The 21,256-nt window shown below is 40.7% G+C and overlaps 1 protein-coding gene across 1 annotated transcript; it reads right to left on the bottom strand.

Annotated features, from left to right (window-relative positions):
• Positions 1-1,128: 1,128 nt before the first annotated feature.
• On the bottom strand, positions 1,129-19,960 carry atp10b (ATPase phospholipid transporting 10B). Its single transcript, XM_046031449.1, has 21 exons — positions 19,551-19,960; positions 16,011-16,215; positions 15,627-15,712; positions 15,228-15,334; positions 14,347-14,478; positions 13,984-14,111; positions 13,499-13,751; positions 12,026-12,225; positions 10,489-10,644; positions 9,244-9,692; positions 9,049-9,136; positions 8,834-8,960; positions 8,528-8,712; positions 5,004-5,271; positions 3,838-3,914; positions 3,630-3,755; positions 3,342-3,542; positions 3,099-3,179; positions 2,889-2,993; positions 2,378-2,565; positions 1,129-1,414 (listed from the first exon to the last, which is right to left on the bottom strand). The coding sequence occupies exons 1-21, from the start codon at positions 19,958-19,960 to the stop codon at positions 1,129-1,131; spliced, it is 3,858 nt and encodes a 1,285-aa protein (XP_045887405.1).
• Between the last annotated feature and the right edge of the window lie 1,296 nt (positions 19,961-21,256).

Here is a 21,256-nt window from a genome sequence, read left to right as displayed (position 1 = left end):
TGTTTATCATGATGATTTTTTTTTCACCGCATGGTACACAGTATCCAGTGCCACATTGTGCCACATGATACATCAGATTTGCCTTGTATTTGTTTATTTGTAAATAAAATGTAAATTGTGGTTTTCATGTACGTGCAGCAGTGATAGGCTTTCTCAGTTCTGCTTCATTGTCACTTTTACTAATTCTGTATTTAATTCTCAATAAATGTTACACCTTCTTGTGACTATAATACAATCAAGCCTCATCTTGGTTGTTTTAATGGCTGTTTTTCTGACTTTGTCCCATTTGACCTTTCTGTAGCTCCTCATTTTCACCATTAGGGGTCAGCAATGATCTAACAGGAGGCAGTGGGACCTTATATAAGCAGCGCTGCTACTGTAGAGTGAAGTGTGCCAATGATAACTCAGCCCTTTTTACAAGTGGATTCGGCTTGTGCACACTTCATTTCCATAAAAAAAGCACCAGACTTTGAAGTTAAGAAGCCTTTTCTTTTACATGTATTTCCACAGCAAATTTTACATCTGTAAAAAATACACTAAACTAGTCACAGGCCCAGCCTATACTGTGTGTGTATATATATATATATACATATATATATATATATATATATATATATATATATATATATATATATATATATATATATATATATATATATATATATATATATATATATATATATGCAGGCAAATAGAATGGAAAATCTGTGAACCACAAGTGTATTTGCCTCAGTGACAGGATGCATTGTGACTGTTTAGGGTATCTAGGTGAGAGGAATATATTAAACCAGCTAAGCATTTTGTTCTGGAAAAGTGCCACATTTTGGAGGGGTGGGTGGCATGACTAATTGGGTTACCACTGTGCTCTGAAAACCCATCAGGAAGGTAACAGGCTTATGTGTTCACTATGGCAGCTTGTTATGAGGAGAGTAAGGAGGAGAGGGCCATACACGATTTTTGTTACAAAATTAACTCATCACCCAAATCAATGATTTGTCACAAGTCAGAGAGGAAGAGTATTCATCCCTGATTGCATTTATGTAAGATCAGTACCCCACTGTGAGTTTAGAATATTTACAATTTTCAGAATAAATAATCATCTTATTCCTTCAAGTAGCCAATGATTTGTCATTTGTGTAGAGGCCTCTGATAGTTTTCAGGGCTGACGTTCTGTGTGAGTTCATCCCCCATGATTTCAGAGGTGGTGGGAGACTGGGGATAAATGTCCACAGGGGTCTCCAGGGTGGGAGAGGGTGGGGTAGACAGCCTGGAGCGTTTGACCTGCCCTCTGACCCTGAAGCTCCTCCACTCCTTGATCCACTTGTCCCTTGTGGAGGGGTCCAGCCGGTCCAGATGCCTGGCATGCATGAGCAGGGTGGGGGCGATAGAGTTCCTCAGCACGTGAAACGTGTACCTGGGGGAGAGAGTGTGGTGGTGAGAAAGTAGGCCAGTGAAAAATATGCGGCCCTTTGATGTAAATCAGAGCATTCACTCTAAATATCAGCACTTTCCGACGCATCAGCAACCAGGAGGAAGACTGAGCCGTGGTGCAGGCGTTCCTGAACTTCACAATTAACATTATTTAATTAAAAATCAGCCTAGACTAGTCTATGCACCATAACAACCTAACAATTACAGAGTAGTTAATGATCTGTGCAAGTCCAAAATAATTCAAAATAATACATGAATGATATATAATTATCAGGTGATTGGGTTTAAAGAGGAGTGGAGCAGTGGTTTCCAACCTCTTTGACTTGTGACCCCTAAAAACGCTCATTATGCAGAATCAGTTTCATAATCATATGTATGATTATTGGATTTTCATTATTGATGCATTCATGTTTCCATCACTTGTAATGTTGCAGTTGGTAAAGGTGAGGCTTATTTTAATTACTTTATGTACTGGTAGCTTGTGAATTTCCCCCGAGGATCAATGAAGTCTTATCCTATCTTAACCTACAATAATAATGAACACTGGACTAGAATATCCTGATCAAACAAGTAGAAAAAGACTGCAAACTGCTTAAGTGACTACTCTACCTTTAGTTACATATTGAGTTGAAACAATAAGCTGAGTAATCAATTAGTTCGATCAACAGAAAATTAAAAGTAGTAGAGATAAAAGCAGGAGGAAAATGAGTAAAATGGGAGGGAAGGCCACAATCTGCTGCTTCTTTGCTCTATAAGATATACATTACAGTGAAGTATGTAGATCTGATAGGAAATTTACAATTAAAAGATTTATTAAGAATCTCCCTCCAGTAGAATTACGGATGTAAGAAAGTATTCAAATCAGTGTGAGTACATAACAAAGGGAATATGAAATTACTATCCCCCCTTCTGGGGACACACACAGGGGGGATGACACTGATGGTACCTGGGCAGCAGGGCCACCACAGTAGTGATGATGCAGATAAGGTAGAACATGGGGTCGCCCATCTGGTCCTGGAGGATCCAGTATGGGTTGGAAGGAGGGTTACAGGTGACGCAGAAGCTGCTGTAGATAAGTGTCACAATGAAGTACAGCGCCACGCTGCCCAGCATGGTAAACCAGTGAACCCCCGTCTGCAAGACAGATGCATAAAACAGAAATTAGGTGTATTGACAAATATTCTAGGGTCACCAATCAACCTAGTCCACATGATGTTGAACGGTGGGAGGAAGCCGGAGCACCCAGAGAGAACAATTCCATTAGTCAAAATTGTCTGGTAATTATCTGTTTTTGTATTGCACCATTTAAAAACACAGTGACTTTAATGGGTACAAATAACTGTTTGGTATATTAGTTTCAAAATCATACTAACTGAAACTGTTTAATGATAAGAGTTTTGGCTGACTGGAAGTGTGCCGCGATTGTATCTAGAAATATATATCAGTTCAGCACTCACCCAGGCTTTGATCTCTATTGACAGATGCAGCAGGATAGTAAATAAAGAAATTGTGTTCAGAGGAGTTCCAAAGGTAAAAACATCAATGTCTGAATCCTGGTAAGCCTGGGGGGGAAAAAATGCAAAAAGCTGTAAACCAGTAATACAACTGGTAACTCAGAGGATCATGACAGATTCAACTTTGCACAATGTGTAATCAAAGACTTTTACCAAGTATGGAATAAAGAAGCACACCAGACTCTGATAGAAGGCATCGAGTATGGAGACCCAGAACGTTACAAAGTTGTATTCCTATACAAACACACAAGTTTAAATACATAAAAATGCATAAACTCATCAAAGTATTCTGTGCATTTTACTCAAGTCCTAATTCTATAAACATGGAGGAGAGGGCCTTAAGATTTTTGTCTCTCAGAATGAAGAGTTGCATTGTGGTTTGGGAGTGTCACTGACCCCTGCACCCTGTCCGGTCCTGTACAGTTCGGGAACACCCAGCAGCATCTCTGCAGAAACGTCTTTGTCCATTATCCCAAACATGATGGGCGGTACAGAAGTGAAGAAGAGGTTGAAGAAAATCAGTAGCCAGTAGTCGATCATGGCAGCGCCAGAGAAGCCGCAGAAGAACTGATACCAGAAGAGCAGGTTCACGTAAGCCTGGGGAACATATTAAACTCCAGATGATTAGATGAGAAATCCAGACAATGTGTTGATGTAGACAGCAGATGCAGACACAAGACTCACCACATTCTTATAGACGAAGTAAATGATCATGTTGGCCAACCGACTGTAGCACCAATGTCCATGAACGAGGAGAAGTTTTTTCAGGTGTTTGAAGCGAGATATAGCAAAATCACTCGACATGACCGCCTGCAAATGACAAAGAAGTTGGGACAGTGAGAGCAGCCGAAGAACCAACAACATTTTCTAAGCTAAAGACCTAAGTTCAGACCTGCATGCCCTCCTGACCGGATATCCCAATGCCGATATCAGCTGCTTGGATCATGTTGACATCATTTGCACCGTCACCTGAAGCAACAGAGTGATTATCACTTGAACAACAGTTACACTTAATGCAAAAATGTATTTAAACCTACAGAATTTATGTGTGTCAATAAATTTAATTATTTAAAAATGCATTTATTTGGGAATTATATTTATATATTAGAGTTTTATGCAAACAACCTGTATTATTTTATAGTTTTTTCCTACATTATCAAACATATTCCACATAAACGGACATAAATGAACTCTAATGTCATCATGAGATAACAGCATACATGTCTGCCAGAAAGTCTTATAGAACCTTGTGAAAGAACGAAGTGTCTCGGCAGGACCATCCATCCATTAATTATACTGGACTCGCTTATCATTTAGAGGGCTGCAAGGGGGATACAGCCAATCCCAGCTGACATTTGACATTCTTTGGATTGTGGTAGGAAAGCGGAAAAACCCACGCAAGCATGGAGAGAACATGCACACTCCACATAGAAAGTCCATACTATCCATTGCACCAATTAACCACTTTTTCATGCATTCCCTCACAAACACAAGCCTTTCCAGCATAATACTTTTTGCCTTCCACGTCTTTCTGTCTTTTTTATGGGCTCTATGCAAATGTTCCAGTGAGCCAGCATGCACGATACCAGGACCCTGAATATGAAGCAACTAAATCTGATTCAGCTATTATTAATTTGATTATTTACACATCTAAGTGTTTCCTACTGTGACATGTCAACCTGTCTACTGTGAAAAAAAGCTTACTGTATCCAAGAATTACAATCTCTTCAAATCCCAGCAGTACCTACGAGCAGTACACAATGGTATTCAATTTATAGATTTTTGTTGAAAATCTGTAAACTTACATGATGAAAAATGGATGAAAAAAGGTAAGTGGAAACATACACTCACGATGGCCTCTCAGGGACACTCCGGGATTGGACAATCTTGAAACATTTTTGTGGCAAGAAAGCTAAAACTAAGTCTTGCATTAACACCTGATTTGTTTCTCACTTCAGTTTTACAACAGTTTTTTTTTATAATTTACTGCATTTATGCAACTGCTTTCAACATTAAGGCATTTGGAATTACATGAATGATTCCACAAAAGTTTCTTACCCACAGCAAGTGTAATGACTTTGAGTTTCTCCCTGACCACCTTCACCACTGCACTCTTCTGTAAGGGTGTGACTCTACAGCAGAGCACAGAGCGGCAGCGCTTTGCCAGATCAACAAAGCGGTCCTGCAGATCCGACGATAGGGCCATGGTCAGGGTGCGCCCATCGATCACCAGGGAGATATCTTGGGTTGTATCCACGTTACGAGGGTCTGCGCTGTACCTCCTCATCTCTTCCAGTGTACAGTTGATGATGGAGGTGCACGTGATCTGGAAAACAGCATCTGCTTATTTTGCTGATCATAATTGTTGTTATTATTTTTATGAAGCTTTCCAAACTGGAGATGAAACAATTAGTTGGAGAAAATGAATCACCAACTATTTTGATAATCAATAATTTTTCAATTTGTACTTCCTGCTTCTCAAATGTGAAGATTTCCTGCTTTTCTTGGTCTTATGTGTTGGCTGGTCAGACAAAATAAACAACGTGAGGATTTCATCGTTTTTTTCTGACATTTTATAGACCAAATGATATATAATATAATATAAATATAATAATGATTAATCTATTATTCAAATTATCATCAAATGAATACATAATGAAAAGAATTGTTTGTTGTAGCCCTATCACAAAGTTTGCTTTAATTAACTGACAAGATAGTCTGCGGTAACCTAAAGAAAATACAAAATGAAAGACAACATGTATAAGTTGTAACTTGGACATCTCTAATAATCAACAAAAAAGGCAAACTGCATAACATAACAAGGTACAAGATTAAAGACTATTCCTCTATTACAGGAGAGTACAGATTATGGTATGTGCTGGTAAAAGAAACAAAACATTACTCTGCTGTTGAGTCACATTCATGATGTCTGACTATAAGCAATTACGAGGCTCTGGTCCCATCAGACTCCTCATTGTTGTGTGTAAATAACTCCAACCTCTTAGCCAAAAGGAAAACCGGCCTGATGAAAAATAAAACAATTGGGTCACATCCTGTTTTTGTATCATCTATCTAATTCTAGCTAAATTTCATTAGGTGTAGTAGGCTGATGACTGTGGGAATGCATCCCTCAGGTGGTCATTGAGTTACGGTGGTAAAAATAGTTCATTACCAGCATGGGCACGGGGGTATTTCCTCTGAGGTTGAAAATTAGAAGGGTAATTAGATATGAAAGCAGTAGATATTGTATTGGGGGTATCTCATTCCATTCATCATCAATGACTAGTCCCGTCTGAGAGGAGCGCGGCAGTCCCTTTGTTCCAGAAGGCTCCCAACGAATCCGTTAAAGCCGACAGGTAATTTTGGTCTATTTGAGGCCGGGGATGGTTAAACATGGTCAGGTTGTTATGAAGGGCTCATTCCTTTGCTACCATATCTTTAATGACCCCAGAGAAGCAGGGTCCACACCTGACACCTTATCCTTCTCAGATAAAAATGTGAGGGTTTGACCTTTAGTTATAATATAAAAGTGGTCAAAAAGGTTTGGCCATTTAAATTGGAGGAAGACAAGCTCACGAGTGAGACTGCTTGGAAAACACATGACTTGCCCTGAGTGACCATCAAAAAAAGTAAATTCTGCCCACAGAAACAAGCTGTATGTGATATCTGAAATACAAATCACGTCTTCCCTTAATCTGTTTAAAAAGGCCAATGTTCAATGGGGGTTTGTAGTGTGTGCTAGCTTCTAATGCTCCAGGTATTTACAGTTTTTACTTTTTGAATCATTAATTTAAAAAACTCACCATACATACAATCACCACACTTAACACATTTTATATCTCTTTATGCAGATGATATTTTACTTTATTTTAACTACTTGAAAGGTCTGGTAAGATCTTTGGATGTAAGATGAACTGCTCGGCACAACAACTCCTAAATGAAATCTGATGTTTCAGACAGAACTCACAATATTCTAAAAAATAGATACTAGATATCATCTTCTTCCAAGTTATTTTTGTTTGCAGTAGAAATATTGTCACATAGATTGTGATCATAGCCAGTTCATTTTATAAGTGACGTCACAGACTCAAGGCTCTGCAATGATCTGCCCAAGCAAATTAGGCTGTCTGAGTCAGTCCTTTAAGTCTCTTCTAAAAACCCACTTTTGTTGGAAAGTATATCCGGATTTTATCTGAGCCGCCTGCTTTTTTAATTGTTTTTATTTTCATCTTATTTCTTCTGTTTATCCTGCTTTTTATTTTATTTTATTTCATTTTATTTTGCGCTTTTATTTTATCATTCACTGTGGTATTTTATTTCATCTTTCTCTCTGTGTCTCTGTATACATATATATATTAAAGTTTACTATTATTACTACAAGTGTGTGCACAGTGAACAGCAATAGGTTACATGCATTGTACTCATGGCTGCACTTTAGACATTATAATTTTATTTTTTGACATTGTGATAGCCATTTCATTTGAACCATTACCAATGCACAGTTGTTTGATTATGCACATGGAATAAATGCACTTCTTTTTGCATTAGGGATGCACCGTAAAACTGAAATTAAAAGCCTTGTCCCAAGAGACCAGACATCTGTCCCTTTTACTGGCCTGGTGTGGCTACACGTTTTGACAAATAAACGCAGGTCTCCATTAGACGGCTGGTCTGGTTTTTTAAAGAAGTTCTTTGGATGTATAAAACCTCTTGAAGCTCACCAGGTTGCCTGCTAGAGCTAGTTCTAAGCTGCTTAGATAACACATACAAATATAAATGTTTAAGCTTTTATCAGTATGGACATGCTACACATCGTAAGATCAGTTAGTTTCTCCGCAATTCAATCGTTCAGTTAATTTTACTGAAACAATCTAGATTTACCTGTATGGTAAACAAGAGAAATGAAAAAAGCCAAATTGTTATACCAGTAATATTCATACTGGTTGAAATAAACAATTTGATTGTAGCCTATTTCTTGCTGAGCAGGAGTTTTGTACAAAAGGAATTAAAGGCCTATCCCAAATATAGGCAGGGTGAGTTCAGTTATTGAAGCAAATAAAAGCCTGGGCTATTAATTAAAGCTGCACGGCATTGGCATTTATATGTATTGTTATTGTCTGGTGCTTAAGACTTTCACCTTTGTACGTGACAGACATTTTTGTCATTGCCTTGTGATTACTTGTATAATGCTTGTATCTATTTTATTGAATATTCTTTGACCAAATTCAATTTAAAACTTCTTTTATATTGAATGTGCTATGTGCCATCAGCTTTAAAAAACAACAACAGAGAATGTCCTTATAAACCCATGTATTGGTCAAGCAAGTGAAAAATCCTGGCACCTGACATCCTGAAGACTAAATTCTGTGGCTGACCATTGCTTGGATTGGTAACTTCCTGGATTCTCTGCTTGTTGCCTGACAACTGCTGGTAGGCAGATTTTGTTACTTTTGGACAAAGCCAGTTTGATTTACCAAAAACATAATTGTGGTCTAAGACATCAATCAAAAATGTACCACCATTTATCGTTTCTTATAAGCAGCAAAGCAGCTCTGAGTCAAAGTCAAAACAGGCCTCCTCACCTTGTTGTTGCAGCTCATGCTAATCACCAGGTCTTCCTCTTCCAGTAGCCTGCAGGCATAGCCGATGTTGACAGCTGTCTCTGGCTTGTCACCAGTCAGCACCCACACCTGGATCCCTGCCTCCCGCAGTGCCATGATGGTGTCTGGGACACTCTCCTGCAGACGGTCCTCAATGCCTGTTGCCCCTGCAAGAGGACATATATCCAAAGCAAGGTATGATTCAGTCACTGAGCTTATCACACAGCTATACTCTGTGTTTTTCAAGTGGTTATTATGAATGATGTGTCTTGGACAGATGCATGTTACCTAGCAGGGAGAGGTTTTTCTCAAGCTGCACAGCAGTGTCCATAACAAGCTCCTCTCTGTTGTCTATAGCAGCCAGAGCTCTCTGTCTGTTCACTGACCAGCTTTCATACATCTTGTTACTCACAACCTGCAGCACACGCAGGAAAATGATGAAACAGTGCTCCTCTAGAATAAGATAATGGTGCTGATAAATATCAATACATATGATTATGCACCTTTTTTGTAAAGCAAAGTGTACGCAGCCCCTCTTTGGCATAGCAGTCAAGATGATGCTGAGTATCGGCTGCAATATTCTTCTGATTCCTGCTGAAATGTTCTGAAAATAATGACGCAGATATATTTATGTAGTTTCATTTTGAATTATGAATAGTCTCAGTATTGACTAATACAAGTAAATATAAATGAATAACCTGCACATACCCGTGTATGGTGTACCAAGTAGCTCCATGATGGCGCAGTCTGCACCTTTAGTGTACAGCACATACTCTTTGGTGATTGGGTGTCGCACCAAAACAGACATTCTCTTCCTATTGGAGTCAAAGGTCAAGGTATCAAGCACCTCAAACACCAGGTCCTCCCCAGACGGGAGCCTCACAGTCACGCTGTCATGCGTACGGGCCAGCAGATTGAAGCCATATGCTTTGGCTGCGTACACCAGGGCTGCCTCATCTGGACTCTCCGCCTCATATCTGAGATTATCTAAGGACAGTGCAGGCTTGTTACACTCGGATGGAGTGTGGAGCGAATGTGTTTGGAGCCGACTAATGTCTCCAGACACCTCCATTTTTATACGGGGGTTGAAATGATCCTCCTCTATGACTGAGTCCTCTGACATGGTACGATTTCTCCTGGGCTTGCGCTGCCAAGAAGTGAAAAAATGGCGAAGAGAGCCAGGCTTTTTCACCAAGTTGGACAAAGTATCTAGTGGGCGATTTGTCTGAGAGGAGTGTGAAACCCCACTCACCTAAAAACCAAGCAAAGAAAAACAAAACATGTTTGTCATGTAGCGCTTGTATGTTGACATTTTGCACACCCAAAAAAAGTCCTTGCTACTCTGTTTCTTTTTGTGCTTTTACCTTTAATTATAAACTCAAGGGAAAACCCACATATTTCTCCCATCTGCCAGACCTCTGAACAGCACAGTCAAGAGCAGGGAGTGCTAAAATTAATAAAGGCAACCCTGATTGCCCCTGCAAATCTCCCTTTACTGTGTGGCTAATTTAGTGAGAACTCACAATCTTTACAACTGGGGCTTTAAAGATGAAAGAAAATTAGTAGGCAACTGACCACTGATGAAAGAACAGAAACTTAAAGCTAAACAATTTAAGAAAAGTTCCAAATTAAACTAAATCTTTGAGGTTAGTAAGAATAATTTAAACCTGATTGTTGTGTGTTACTGATTAAATTATGGAGATTTCACTGCAGTACTGCAGCCAAATAACTGAACACCGGATTAACAGACCTATTGAAATGATAAAGTAATGCATAAGACAATTAATAAATCATCCACAATGTTTTCTAAAGGAAAGGTTTGCCATCTATTTTATAAGTTTGCATACAGGGAGTTTCAAGAGGACAAATCCTTCGTCCATCTTTCCTCTCCTGACTGTGCCCTCCATCTCTACTTCCACAGTCACAGTAAACGGAGTGCTCACCCTCTGTCTCTGAGCTGTTGCCATGGAAACCACCACCGTGTTGCAAATGGCGAGAGCCAGAAAAAAGTCCAGGTAAGGATCTATCTTCCGGCTGCTGCTGCACTCTGCCCTGCTAATCTGCTGAAGCAGCTTCCTGTCTGGAATCACCTCAGTTTCCTGTTGGAATAAAAGTTAATCAGTTTTTTTTAATTAAAAGCTCATGTTTCTTTCTTACACTCAGCTTTCACTCATTTGGCATGACAGGATTTGAAAAAGTTTTTATCTTATGACCTTTTCATCCAGTTTGCCCATGTACACGGAAAGACTACAGGAAGGACAGAAGGACAGAAGGAAGGAAGGGAGCAAGTTTCCATTCACACAAACATTCTGCCACATTAGAGACACAGCATGAGGAATACCAAAGGTGGGCTCTGTGCTGCCCTGCTGGAAAAAACACAAGACTTTTTTTTCTGTCTCAGCCTGTATCTCCAGGACTCTGCCCTTTGCCCATAAATAGACACAGAGCTACTGTACTGTATATTAAGATGACGATGACTAATCTATAGTGCACGTTTACAGTTTACGTGACATCCGTGGTCTGTGCCAAATGGTGCCCAGCATGACCATATGCCCCGTCACAGACACAGCGGCAACTTTGAGCCAAAATGGATGTGCTCATCACTGACACCTAGCTGCTCGGCCATCTGCAGCGGGGACTGGGACCATGAGACCTTTTGACATAAGGATGCGCGAGATATGGGAAAAGAAATGTCAGTTTGAGGTCTATTGAGTGTGTATGTATGTGCATGTGTACATGGAACATATTTAAGAAAGAAACGTTCTTATTTGAATCTGGTCAAGATTAAAAGTTCAAATTTCTAGATCTTAAGAACATGTATTACTCAAATTGCAAATGCAAATTACCCAATTAGTCAACAAATATAAAGAAAAGAAGCAGAAATAATGCTCTGGCTTGAAGCTACTACAATTAAATCAGTACAAAAATAATTTTATCTCCTCGCACAACAATCAAACTGATTCAACCAAATTATTTTTATCATAATAATCTTGTCAGCCCTGTGGTAGATTGGTGACCTGTGCAGGATGGATCCTGCTCCTCACCCAAGCCATGCTGGGATGGACTCCAGTCCACTAAGAAAAACATAATTAATTTCCCTTTACATTGTACACACAAGGTAAGACAACATCTCAGTATCCCATATCCCTGCATTGGGTTTGATTGTAGTCGGCCAGTTCACACTATAGAAATGCAGTGTCATGTTTGATCTGTTATTTCTTTGTGCTACTCACACATGCAAGGACACATGTTAATCAAGAAGATTGAGTTTAATTTATTGGGTGCCTCCAGGTGGTCTTGAGTGAACTACCTGACTTCTGCATGAGCAGCAGGTGAAATGCTGACGACCATTTTCCCCATGGTGGCTTCCTGTTACCCTGCATTCACTGCATTATAGTATCAAGACAGGCAAACCCCATAACCCCACGCCACTCTCAATTAAACATCTGCCTTTTCTTCCCGATTGGGCGATCATCTTACCAGTGGACTGCTGAAGGCCACATCGCTCTGGGCATTTCCTGAGTCCTTCTTCTTGTGTTGGCTGCCATGGCCATGTTGTGTGTCCTGAGGACTGGTGTTCTCAGAATCCAGGGACCATCCAGTCTTAGCAGGTTGTGGCCGCTGACTGAAGATGACCTCCTCCCCTGATTCTGGTTCTTCAAGGACAGCTAGGCGGATGGCTGCAAATCCCCAAAATACATTGATACAGTATTTACTGTATATTATATACAACTCATGTTATTTCGTGGAGCCTTTGACCCCAATTGGAGTTTTAAAGGACTTTAAAGACCTGGATCAGACAGTCTAGACTATGGTACTCAATTAGAAAATATAGTGAATCAGATTGAAGCTAGACAGCATTTAGTGTTAGCAAAAAATGGATGTGTCTCTGATCAGGACACAGCACAATATACAGGTCAAATGGGGGGGAGTATCTACTTTGTGCCTTTTCTTCACTCATGGCATTAATGGCTGTGTGATGTGTTAATTTGAGGGGACAGCAAATTTACACTGTAAGTTGTACACTTTACATTGTAGTAAGGTGTCATTTCTTCAGTGATGTCACATGAAAAGATATAATCAAATATTTACAAAAATCCGAGGGGTGTACTCACTTTTTTGAGATACTGTGTAAATGCTGCAAAACATCCATAATCCATTCTGTAAAAGTGGACCAGTGGGTGGGAGGGCGCTAGGTTTCCTTTATTTTGTAAAACTGGACAGGCTTCCACTTCAGAAGCTATGTAATTATGATGTCATGTCTCAATAAAACAGAGTTGTATAAAAAAATAAAGCTTTACATCCTAGTTCTACGATTAACATCCTAACATTAACATCTTACAGTAGCACACTAATGTCAGCTTGTTAAAACTAAGATGTTTCCAGCTAGCATGCTAAGTGTTAGTGTGCTAAAAGTGGTGCCAGTGTTAACTTTACATTTCCCAGGTCTCCTGTGTTGCACAAGTGTAATGTTTTATATTTTTTGGCAATTTTGTACTTTTATTTGAAAGAACAGTGGATGAGGAACTGGGGAGAGTGATAGGGGGCAACCAACAACAAAGGGCCACCGGATTTGAGCCTGGGCTGCTGCAGTAAAGACCTTGTACATGTACCATTTGAGCTAAACACACCCCAACAGGGGGAAATTTTGGACCTGTAGGTTCATCCAGACCTCTTTCTTTGTTAGGCTTATGACCAAAGTAAAGATTCATTCTCTGTTGACTTCTGGGCTACTGGGACCATAAATGTCAAATGTCATGTGCAGACCATTGACGTTAAACCAGCAATTGGACTCACGTCATTACCCCTAGAGAAAATTGGTAATAAAGCTGGTTGAAAATGGATTACTGCATTTTAATGGTATGTATACATAAATACATAGGGGCCTGCTATGAAAAGTAGCGAAAAGTGCCGCAACAGCTCATATCAAAATGTCTCAATATGAAGGATTACCATTCTCTTTGTGTGGGTACTCGGCGCCCATGATGGAGCATCTGCGAAACACCATCTTGTTCTCAGTGAGGGTGCCAGTCTTGTCGGAGAAGACGTATTCAATCTGTCCCAGGTCCTCTGTGATGTTCAGGGTCTTGCACTGTATGCGGCTGTTTGTCTCTTCATCGTATAAGTCGATGTCATTAGTGATGAAGAAGATCTGACCAATCTTCACCAACTCAATGGACACATAGAGGGAGATAGGAATCAGGATCTGCAGAGGAGAGGAGAGGAGAGGACAGGAGAGGAGAGGAGAGGAGAGGGAATGAAAATACAGAGAAAAGAAAGGATAGATTGAGAAAGTAGTGATCAGTTGAGATGGCAGGTAATAAGAGGAGTGATGGGAAAATGAAAAGGTAGAGAAGGGAGAAAGAGAAGACGTTTGATGATTTTAAGAAATTACTAAAAACACACTAAATACTCTCCATACGCCCAGTTTCCTCCACCTGCAGCAGGATGATCATGGTGAAGAACATGTAGAACCCAGACAGACTGGGACTGTCCAGGTGACCGTCGCTGAAGGGGACCAGGTAAGGGGGCACACCGGGCAGCGCCTGCAGCCATAGGAAGTGACCTGTATGTGTGAGGACAGGGATTAATCACACTGACTGCTGCGCAGGGAGGAAAGTTATTTTTGGCACCACACCTTCCCCTGTCTCCTCCCTCTTCTCCTGGAATGTGTTTGGGTCCGTGGCCAATGTGACAGATTTTTATTGGAAATTAGACATCCCCCCATTAATGTAAAACCCTTAATCATTCATCGGCCAGAGTAGTGATTTTATGGTAAATTTATGTAATTCCTCACTGACCTGTTGCTCCGACGAGACACAAGGTGAAGAGGAGAATGACGCAGAAGAGGAGGTCTACGTTCAGCTTCTGCTCCAGTTTGCTGCGCTTGTATCTCGACCCGTTATTGTTGAGCATGGACTTGGTTTCATGGCCTTAGAGGTGGGATCAGAAGGTGTTAATACAGTTACCAACAGGGGAAATTTATTATTATATCTAAAAACAGCTACCACTGTAGGCCCTGAGGTCATGTCCTATAATATGTCTGGAAAAGTTTGGGGGGGCTATTATGACATTAAGAGGAGTTTACATTTTGTTTGTTTGTATATGTTTGGCATGTCTCTGGTCACTTTGGACTGAAATATCTCAATCTTTTTGCCATGATATTTAGTATAGATATTCATGGTCCCCAGAGGATGACTTTGGTGAACTTTTCACAGAGCGCCATTAGTCACAACTGTAAGTTGTCCAGTACTTGAGTTATGACCAAATAGCAAATGTTAGCATGCTTACTTGCTAAACTATGATTGTGAACATGGTAAACATAATACTTGCTAAATGTCAGCATGTTAGCATTTAGGTCAAAACACAGAAAAAAGTAATTGCATTAAAATTAAAAGAATTTAGTCCTTACCACAATTACATTTCTGGCAGCTGTGTACAATATAAGGAGAAAAATGTACACAGTATAACTGAACAATAACTTGACTGAATATGCAAAAAGACATTATAATATATCACAGTTATTACAGAGTTTGGTTGGCAGTGAGTAAAAAAATGCCATTTTGGGTGGGGTAGTGCTGGAGAAATGTGGACTCATGACCTCAGTATTGGCCATGGCCCTGGACATCAGAAACAGCTCAAGGTCACAGCAGTAAAGCAGCTGAGAAGATGGAGAATATACCTGCATACACCACAAAGCCAACAGCGTGGTCCGTGTTTCTCATTGTGTAGCCTCGCAGCAGCAGACTCCCAATTCCAGCACCCACCTTTTCCTTATTGGGTTTCTCTCTGTGGCAAGAGAAAGTGAGAAACCTCCTTTGTACTGTCAGATCTTGTTAGATATTCATTACTGCTTATGTATTCCCCATTAGCAATTCTCTTGCTTTACAGCCTTAACTGGACAGCTGTAAGAGCTGTGGTGCCCAAGGAAATCGATTATAGTCTATTACAGCCCCAGTAATGCTTCTGGTGGCATCAGAAAGTGCAGCGAGTGGGGCTGGAATTAGTTTTGCCCGGCTGCTCTGAAAGGCTCAGAGAAACAGTTTGGGGAATTCATGTGATCTGTGCATTTGATACTTACACATAACACTTGAAATGGTTCAGATTGTTGTTTGGCTTTTCACACACCACGGCGCTGTCAAGGCTTTCAGGTTGAAATTCAGGGTCCTGGTAATTGAGAAGAGGTATGAACTCACTACATTACAAATGGAAACTTTTTCAATGTAACTTAACCTGTACTTAGAGACAGACAGAATGATTATTACAGGCAGGAAACAGGTATGTAATCCAACAGGTTTTTTTTGTTGTTGTTACTGACGTCTTTAATAAATATAATTATAGTTACAGCAGACAACCAGTAAGTAATGTCATGAGATGTCACAGTTGTCATGTTGGCAGAGAGGTAAAGACTGTGAAGAAAGTAGAAACACAGGAGAAGCCAAAAATTACTGTAATTATTCCTCACCGAGATGCAGAGGCCAGACATCGCCTTCCTCTGCTTCAGGTTGGTCTCTCCATCCAGGTTGGCCGTCTCTATGAAACACACACCGTTGGGGTCTGATGTGTGCAGGAGCAGGAGGTCTGCAGGGACGATCTCGTTGCAAACCACCTTCACAAAATCTCCCACTCTCACATCCTTCCAACGCCTCTCCATAAACTGTTTCTCTTTCCTGAAACAGTCATTATAACAGTCATTACAGATTATTTTACAAAGAGACACAAGTCCCTGGGTGGCGTTTATATTGATTTTTGTCACATTTTTTAACTGCAATATTGGCAAAGTGGGAGTATTTTGTCAACGTTTATGCAATCAAATGAAATATTGACTCTCTCCTTATGGATAAAAATCACAGCAGGTGCTTAAGTTAGGGACTAAACAATACAACCAAATGAAAAATCAATGCTGCTGTTTTTGGAGAGTGGCCCAGATGTGTTTTGTGTGATTTAATATAAGGAAACCTTTAGAGGAGGCGTTCAGAGGAAGACACACTGTCGGCTACTACGCATTAACTACGCATTATGAGCTGAGGCTCTTCCCAGGGTTTGAGAGCCACATGCTTTATGGTTTAAATCTACACGTCAAGCCTGCTAACCGCCGGTGACAGAGAGCTGCAGGTATGCTGCCCTGCATGTAGAACCTGATCGGGTGGCTGCCATGTATCACCACACCCCCACACCCTCAACCCAGTTGGTCAAGGCAGTTGGCCGCCCACCCTGAGTCTAGATTCTCGAGGTTTCTGCCTGTTAGGAGGGAGGGAGTTTTTCCTTGGAAGTGTTTGCTCATGGTGGGAAGTGTACGGTCAAGACCTGCTCAATATTAAAAGTACAATGAGATAACTTCTATGATGAAGTGGTGCTGTATAAATCAAATTGAATTGAAAAAATAAATGTTTTACTGAATAGTAATACTTACCATGTTGCGCAGATATTCTGTCCTATGTTACAAAAACTATATGTACACTTTCTGTACATCAGGCAGTCTGACTAACCCAGCTATGGGGGTTCCATTTCTCAAAAGTGTGTTGTCACACATTGCATGGTGCTCATTTCATCTCAGACATGATCAGAAGGCTTTAAAATGTATGTCAGTGATCCTACACTGTCAAAAGTAATAGTTCGACATTTTGGAAAATATGCTTATTTGCATTCTTGCCTAGCGTGAGATGAGAATGCTCTCTTGTCTGTATGCTAAATATGAAACTAAAGCCAAGAACTGCGGTTAGCTTAGCTTAGCACTACTTTTAAACATTGGATTTTGTATGGATTAAACAATAATCTTAATTATTGAGCTTTAACTTTTGGTTACAATGACAAGACCAGGCTAAATGTCTCCCCCTGTTTCCAGTCTTTGTACTAAGCTAAGCTAACTGCTGGCTGTAGCATATTTAACAGACAGATATGAGAGTGTGATTATACTTGTTAACTTTTTGCCAAAAAGCGAACAAACATGCATCAAAAAAGTCTCAAAAAACTTTTGTCTTAAAGATTTCACATGCATTGCCAAACAATGTTTTTGTCTGTCTAATCATCCAACATACTGATTTGAAGGCAAAGTTTGACATTTATGATAAAGCTGATGTTAAAGCGATTAATGGAATATGTTGTTGTTCTTGTGAATTTGGCTACCTGATGTGTCTTTGTGATAAAGCCTCAGGATTGTGCGACGGAACAATCTTCAGAGATAAAGTGACACTTTAGATTACCTGTTTGATGCGACGTATGTCACATACATAATTAGATAAAATGACTTCTCGCCACTCTTAAACAACATACTGGAACACCCAGTGAGGCCAGTGAGGCGTGGTGACTGGTTTTAATGCACTGCAGTCAGCCATAAATAGAACTAAATATGTTTAATAATACAGTAACATGAGCTGACATTCAATTAACTTTTATTTATACAGCACAAGTAGAATTTAATTAGAATTAGAATTAGAAGTTATTTCACTCTACTTTTCATATTTATCTTGTACCTTTTACCTTGTATATAGAGCAGGTCTAGCCCATGCTCTTTGTAATATTATTTACAGAGACCCAACAATTCCCACCATGAGCAAGCACTTGGCGACAGTGGCAAGGAAAAACTCCCTTACACAGGCAGAACCCCGAGCAGAATCTAGACTCAGAGTGGGCGGCCAACTGCCTTTACCTGTTGGGTTGAGGGGTGGGGAGCAGGACCATGGGGACTGTAGTAGCTGTAGTTCCCAAACTGGGACCTGGTGCCACAGGGAGGGGACTCTAAGAGCCACCAATAACACTGCATTCTGGGAGCGCAGTTTCACATTCGGTACATTTGAACGTAGTTGAATTGACAATAGTTTGAAGGAGAGATGAGATAGATAGGATGACCCTGAAGATAAGGCACGTCATGCTCAAACACAAACAATTCACACCTCTGTGAAAAGAGCACACGGGTGAAGGGTTATGAGAAATAAAGACGTACATCTTTGAAAGGCCTGATGAATTAACATCAAATCCCTCTCACCTGAGTGCATTCCATGCTGACAAGCACATGCACTGCAAGGATGTGTGGAAGATTTAATAGCATTCAAACTTTACCTAGATGAAGAAAAAGAGGGAAACGTGTGGAAGCCTAAAATGTATTCTTGAGCTTCTTCTGAAACATTTGTATGCTTCAAAGAAATCCCAGCCAATCGATGCTGTTCTAATCTTTACAAGCCCAAAATGGAGCTTCAGCATCCACACCCAGAGAGCCATGAGAGACCCACGAGAGGCTGCTCGCCATGACTCAGCTGCTGCTTATTTGATTGTGTGAGGCAGAGACGACCAGTGTATGCTAAAAGGCCCAGAGGGACTAGTGTGTTCTCCAAAGTGTCTGAAATGCTGCGTCTGGAGTCTACACTTAGGCCACCTCGACCCTATTGCCACACACACACGATGCGTGTTTTCCCCTGGCTGAGGCGGCACTTCACAACATCCCTGCTGACTCATCTTTGGGAAATTTGAAAGCAAGCAACCGCTGGTTAATGATACACCTTTCCAGAGGTTGAATTTGTGGGGGTTCATCATTGGAGGTGCATTCAGTCTCACATCATATCCACTGAAAATCCATACATCCCCCTCCTCCCACTCTACTCCACAATCACAGCAGTGAAAGGGTTGAAAATTACAGTGTTTATCCTCCTTTGTGAATTATTCATTTTTCACCAGTAATTCAAAAATAGATAACCGCTAACCTTACTGTCTTTGCTGATGCAACACACAGATGAGAATTTCATCAGATGAGAGATATTGTTGTGAGGATCTTCAAAAGATGAATAATCCCTCACATATTTCTATTTCTAAGTCAAAAATTCTCATGGGGTGTTAAAACACAGAGGAGGTAAAACACACACACACACACAAGCACTGTAGCACACAATCTCGCAGAAAGCAACATGCTGGATGATTTTATGATAAAAATCATAAATTCCATTAATGCACTACGAGTATTTCCAGCGCACTGTATCTACATTCAGGACATGTTTGTCTTTAAGTCAGTTACCTGCTGTAGATGAAGCACGGCGTGTTGTTGAGCTTCCTGTCCGACAGGTACCTCCTGAAATCCTCCCATGCGTCCTTCAGAGCCGTCAGAGACATGATGACACAGATGGGGATCAAAGCTACCTCGGGCTGGAAGGCATTCACCACAGGGACAAAGTTAAGTATAGCCAGGCCCACAAAGTAGATGTTGGCCCAGCGGTGAAACTGCTCAAAGAGGTTCATGGGGATGAAGAGGAGGAGGGTGTATTTGGTGGTCTTGATGGCATTGCCAGGGAAGTAGCGGTTGGGTTGTTTCCCCTGTTCCAGGCCCTCATAAGGCAGATTGGACACCAAGTTGCGGAGGTCTCTCTCCCGAGCCCTCTGACCTCTCAGAGCATCCCTCACCAGGGCCAGAGGGCTCCTCCACGTCATGGCTGCTCTGTCTGTTTTTCTTTTCATCTTCTCACCAACGTGTCCTTCCCATCCTCTCAACACTTACAGCTCCTATGAGTTACAGAGACTCTCCTTAGGCCCATCCTCTCCTTCTATGTGTGTGTTTGTGTCTGTGTGTGTGTGGGTGAGATGCCTAATTCAGATTAAAACAAGTGACACACCTAGTCCTCCTCTGAGTCCGCCCCTTGCAGTGACAGGTGTGTTTCATTCTTTGCACTGGAGCTTTTCAAGTCTCACAGAGTGGCCACAGAAAATGAGCTGCGAGTGCTGCAGTGACTCAGCTGATTTTAATTTTGCTGTCAATGATCTCATTTCAGCAGAATCACTGGACCGGCAGCATGTTCTTTTTGAAAACGTTGTTTACATTTTTCACAAATTATGAGTCAGGGAGCCAACCTGCATAGTTTAGCGGTCTTTACTGTCATTAATACTGTACACATTGATGTTGTCATTGGAAATGTAACACTAAAAAATACAAATAAACACATTACTACACTATGCACAAGACAAAGCCCTCAAATGAGCTGACAATCTAATATCTGCAGAGCAGAAAATTGGTGCAGTGGGTCATAAGGAGATTTGAACTGACAACACAACACCCAGCAGAGTGCAGTGACTGCTCGGGGCAAACGTATATGAAGAGTTTGCAGAGTGTGAATGAACACAGCAGAGGGAACTTACACACACCATTCAGGAGTATATAGATGGAGAACACACAATGTTCAAGATACTGAGAAACCTCTGTGATATTCTTAATATGACAAAGACACTTATTAGCAGGATTTGTTACTGGTGTGTGTAAGAAATCCTCTTTCAACTCATCTACTGAGAGGTCAGAGGTCAGCTACACAAGCCTGAAAGGTGGGCTTTAAAGATTTCTTACTGATAAAGACTTCAGCAGAGCAGATGCTTGTAAAGATTTTCAGATTTGCAGGTCGAGGGCTGAAAGTTTGATATTGTTGATTAAACAGAATAGGGTGAATGAATCTGTTTACATGTATGTGTGTGTGTGAGACTTGTGTGTCGTATGATGGACAACAACAAAGCAGCTTCTTGCACATATGGCATGCATGTAGGATGCCTTCCACTTCCTCATGTTGACATATGTTGTCTTTTCCAGAGCAGGCTGCAGAACCTGTTTAAACAGGCCAGATTTGCACTTGGCCACTAATATATTGTGCTCAAATTTAAATTTCAGACACAGTTATGGCCACAATGATGAAACTATATGTACCTGGTTAGTATTCAATACACAGTATATAGAGGCTTCAAATG

The sequence above is a fragment of the Micropterus dolomieu genome, linkage group LG19 (assembly GCF_021292245.1).
Source record: "Micropterus dolomieu isolate WLL.071019.BEF.003 ecotype Adirondacks linkage group LG19, ASM2129224v1, whole genome shotgun sequence".
In the NCBI taxonomy this organism is placed as follows: Eukaryota; Metazoa; Chordata; class Actinopteri; order Centrarchiformes; family Centrarchidae; genus Micropterus; species Micropterus dolomieu.
The sequence above is the reverse complement of the archived record's forward strand: the minus strand, read 5'-3'. Positions and strand labels throughout refer to the sequence as shown.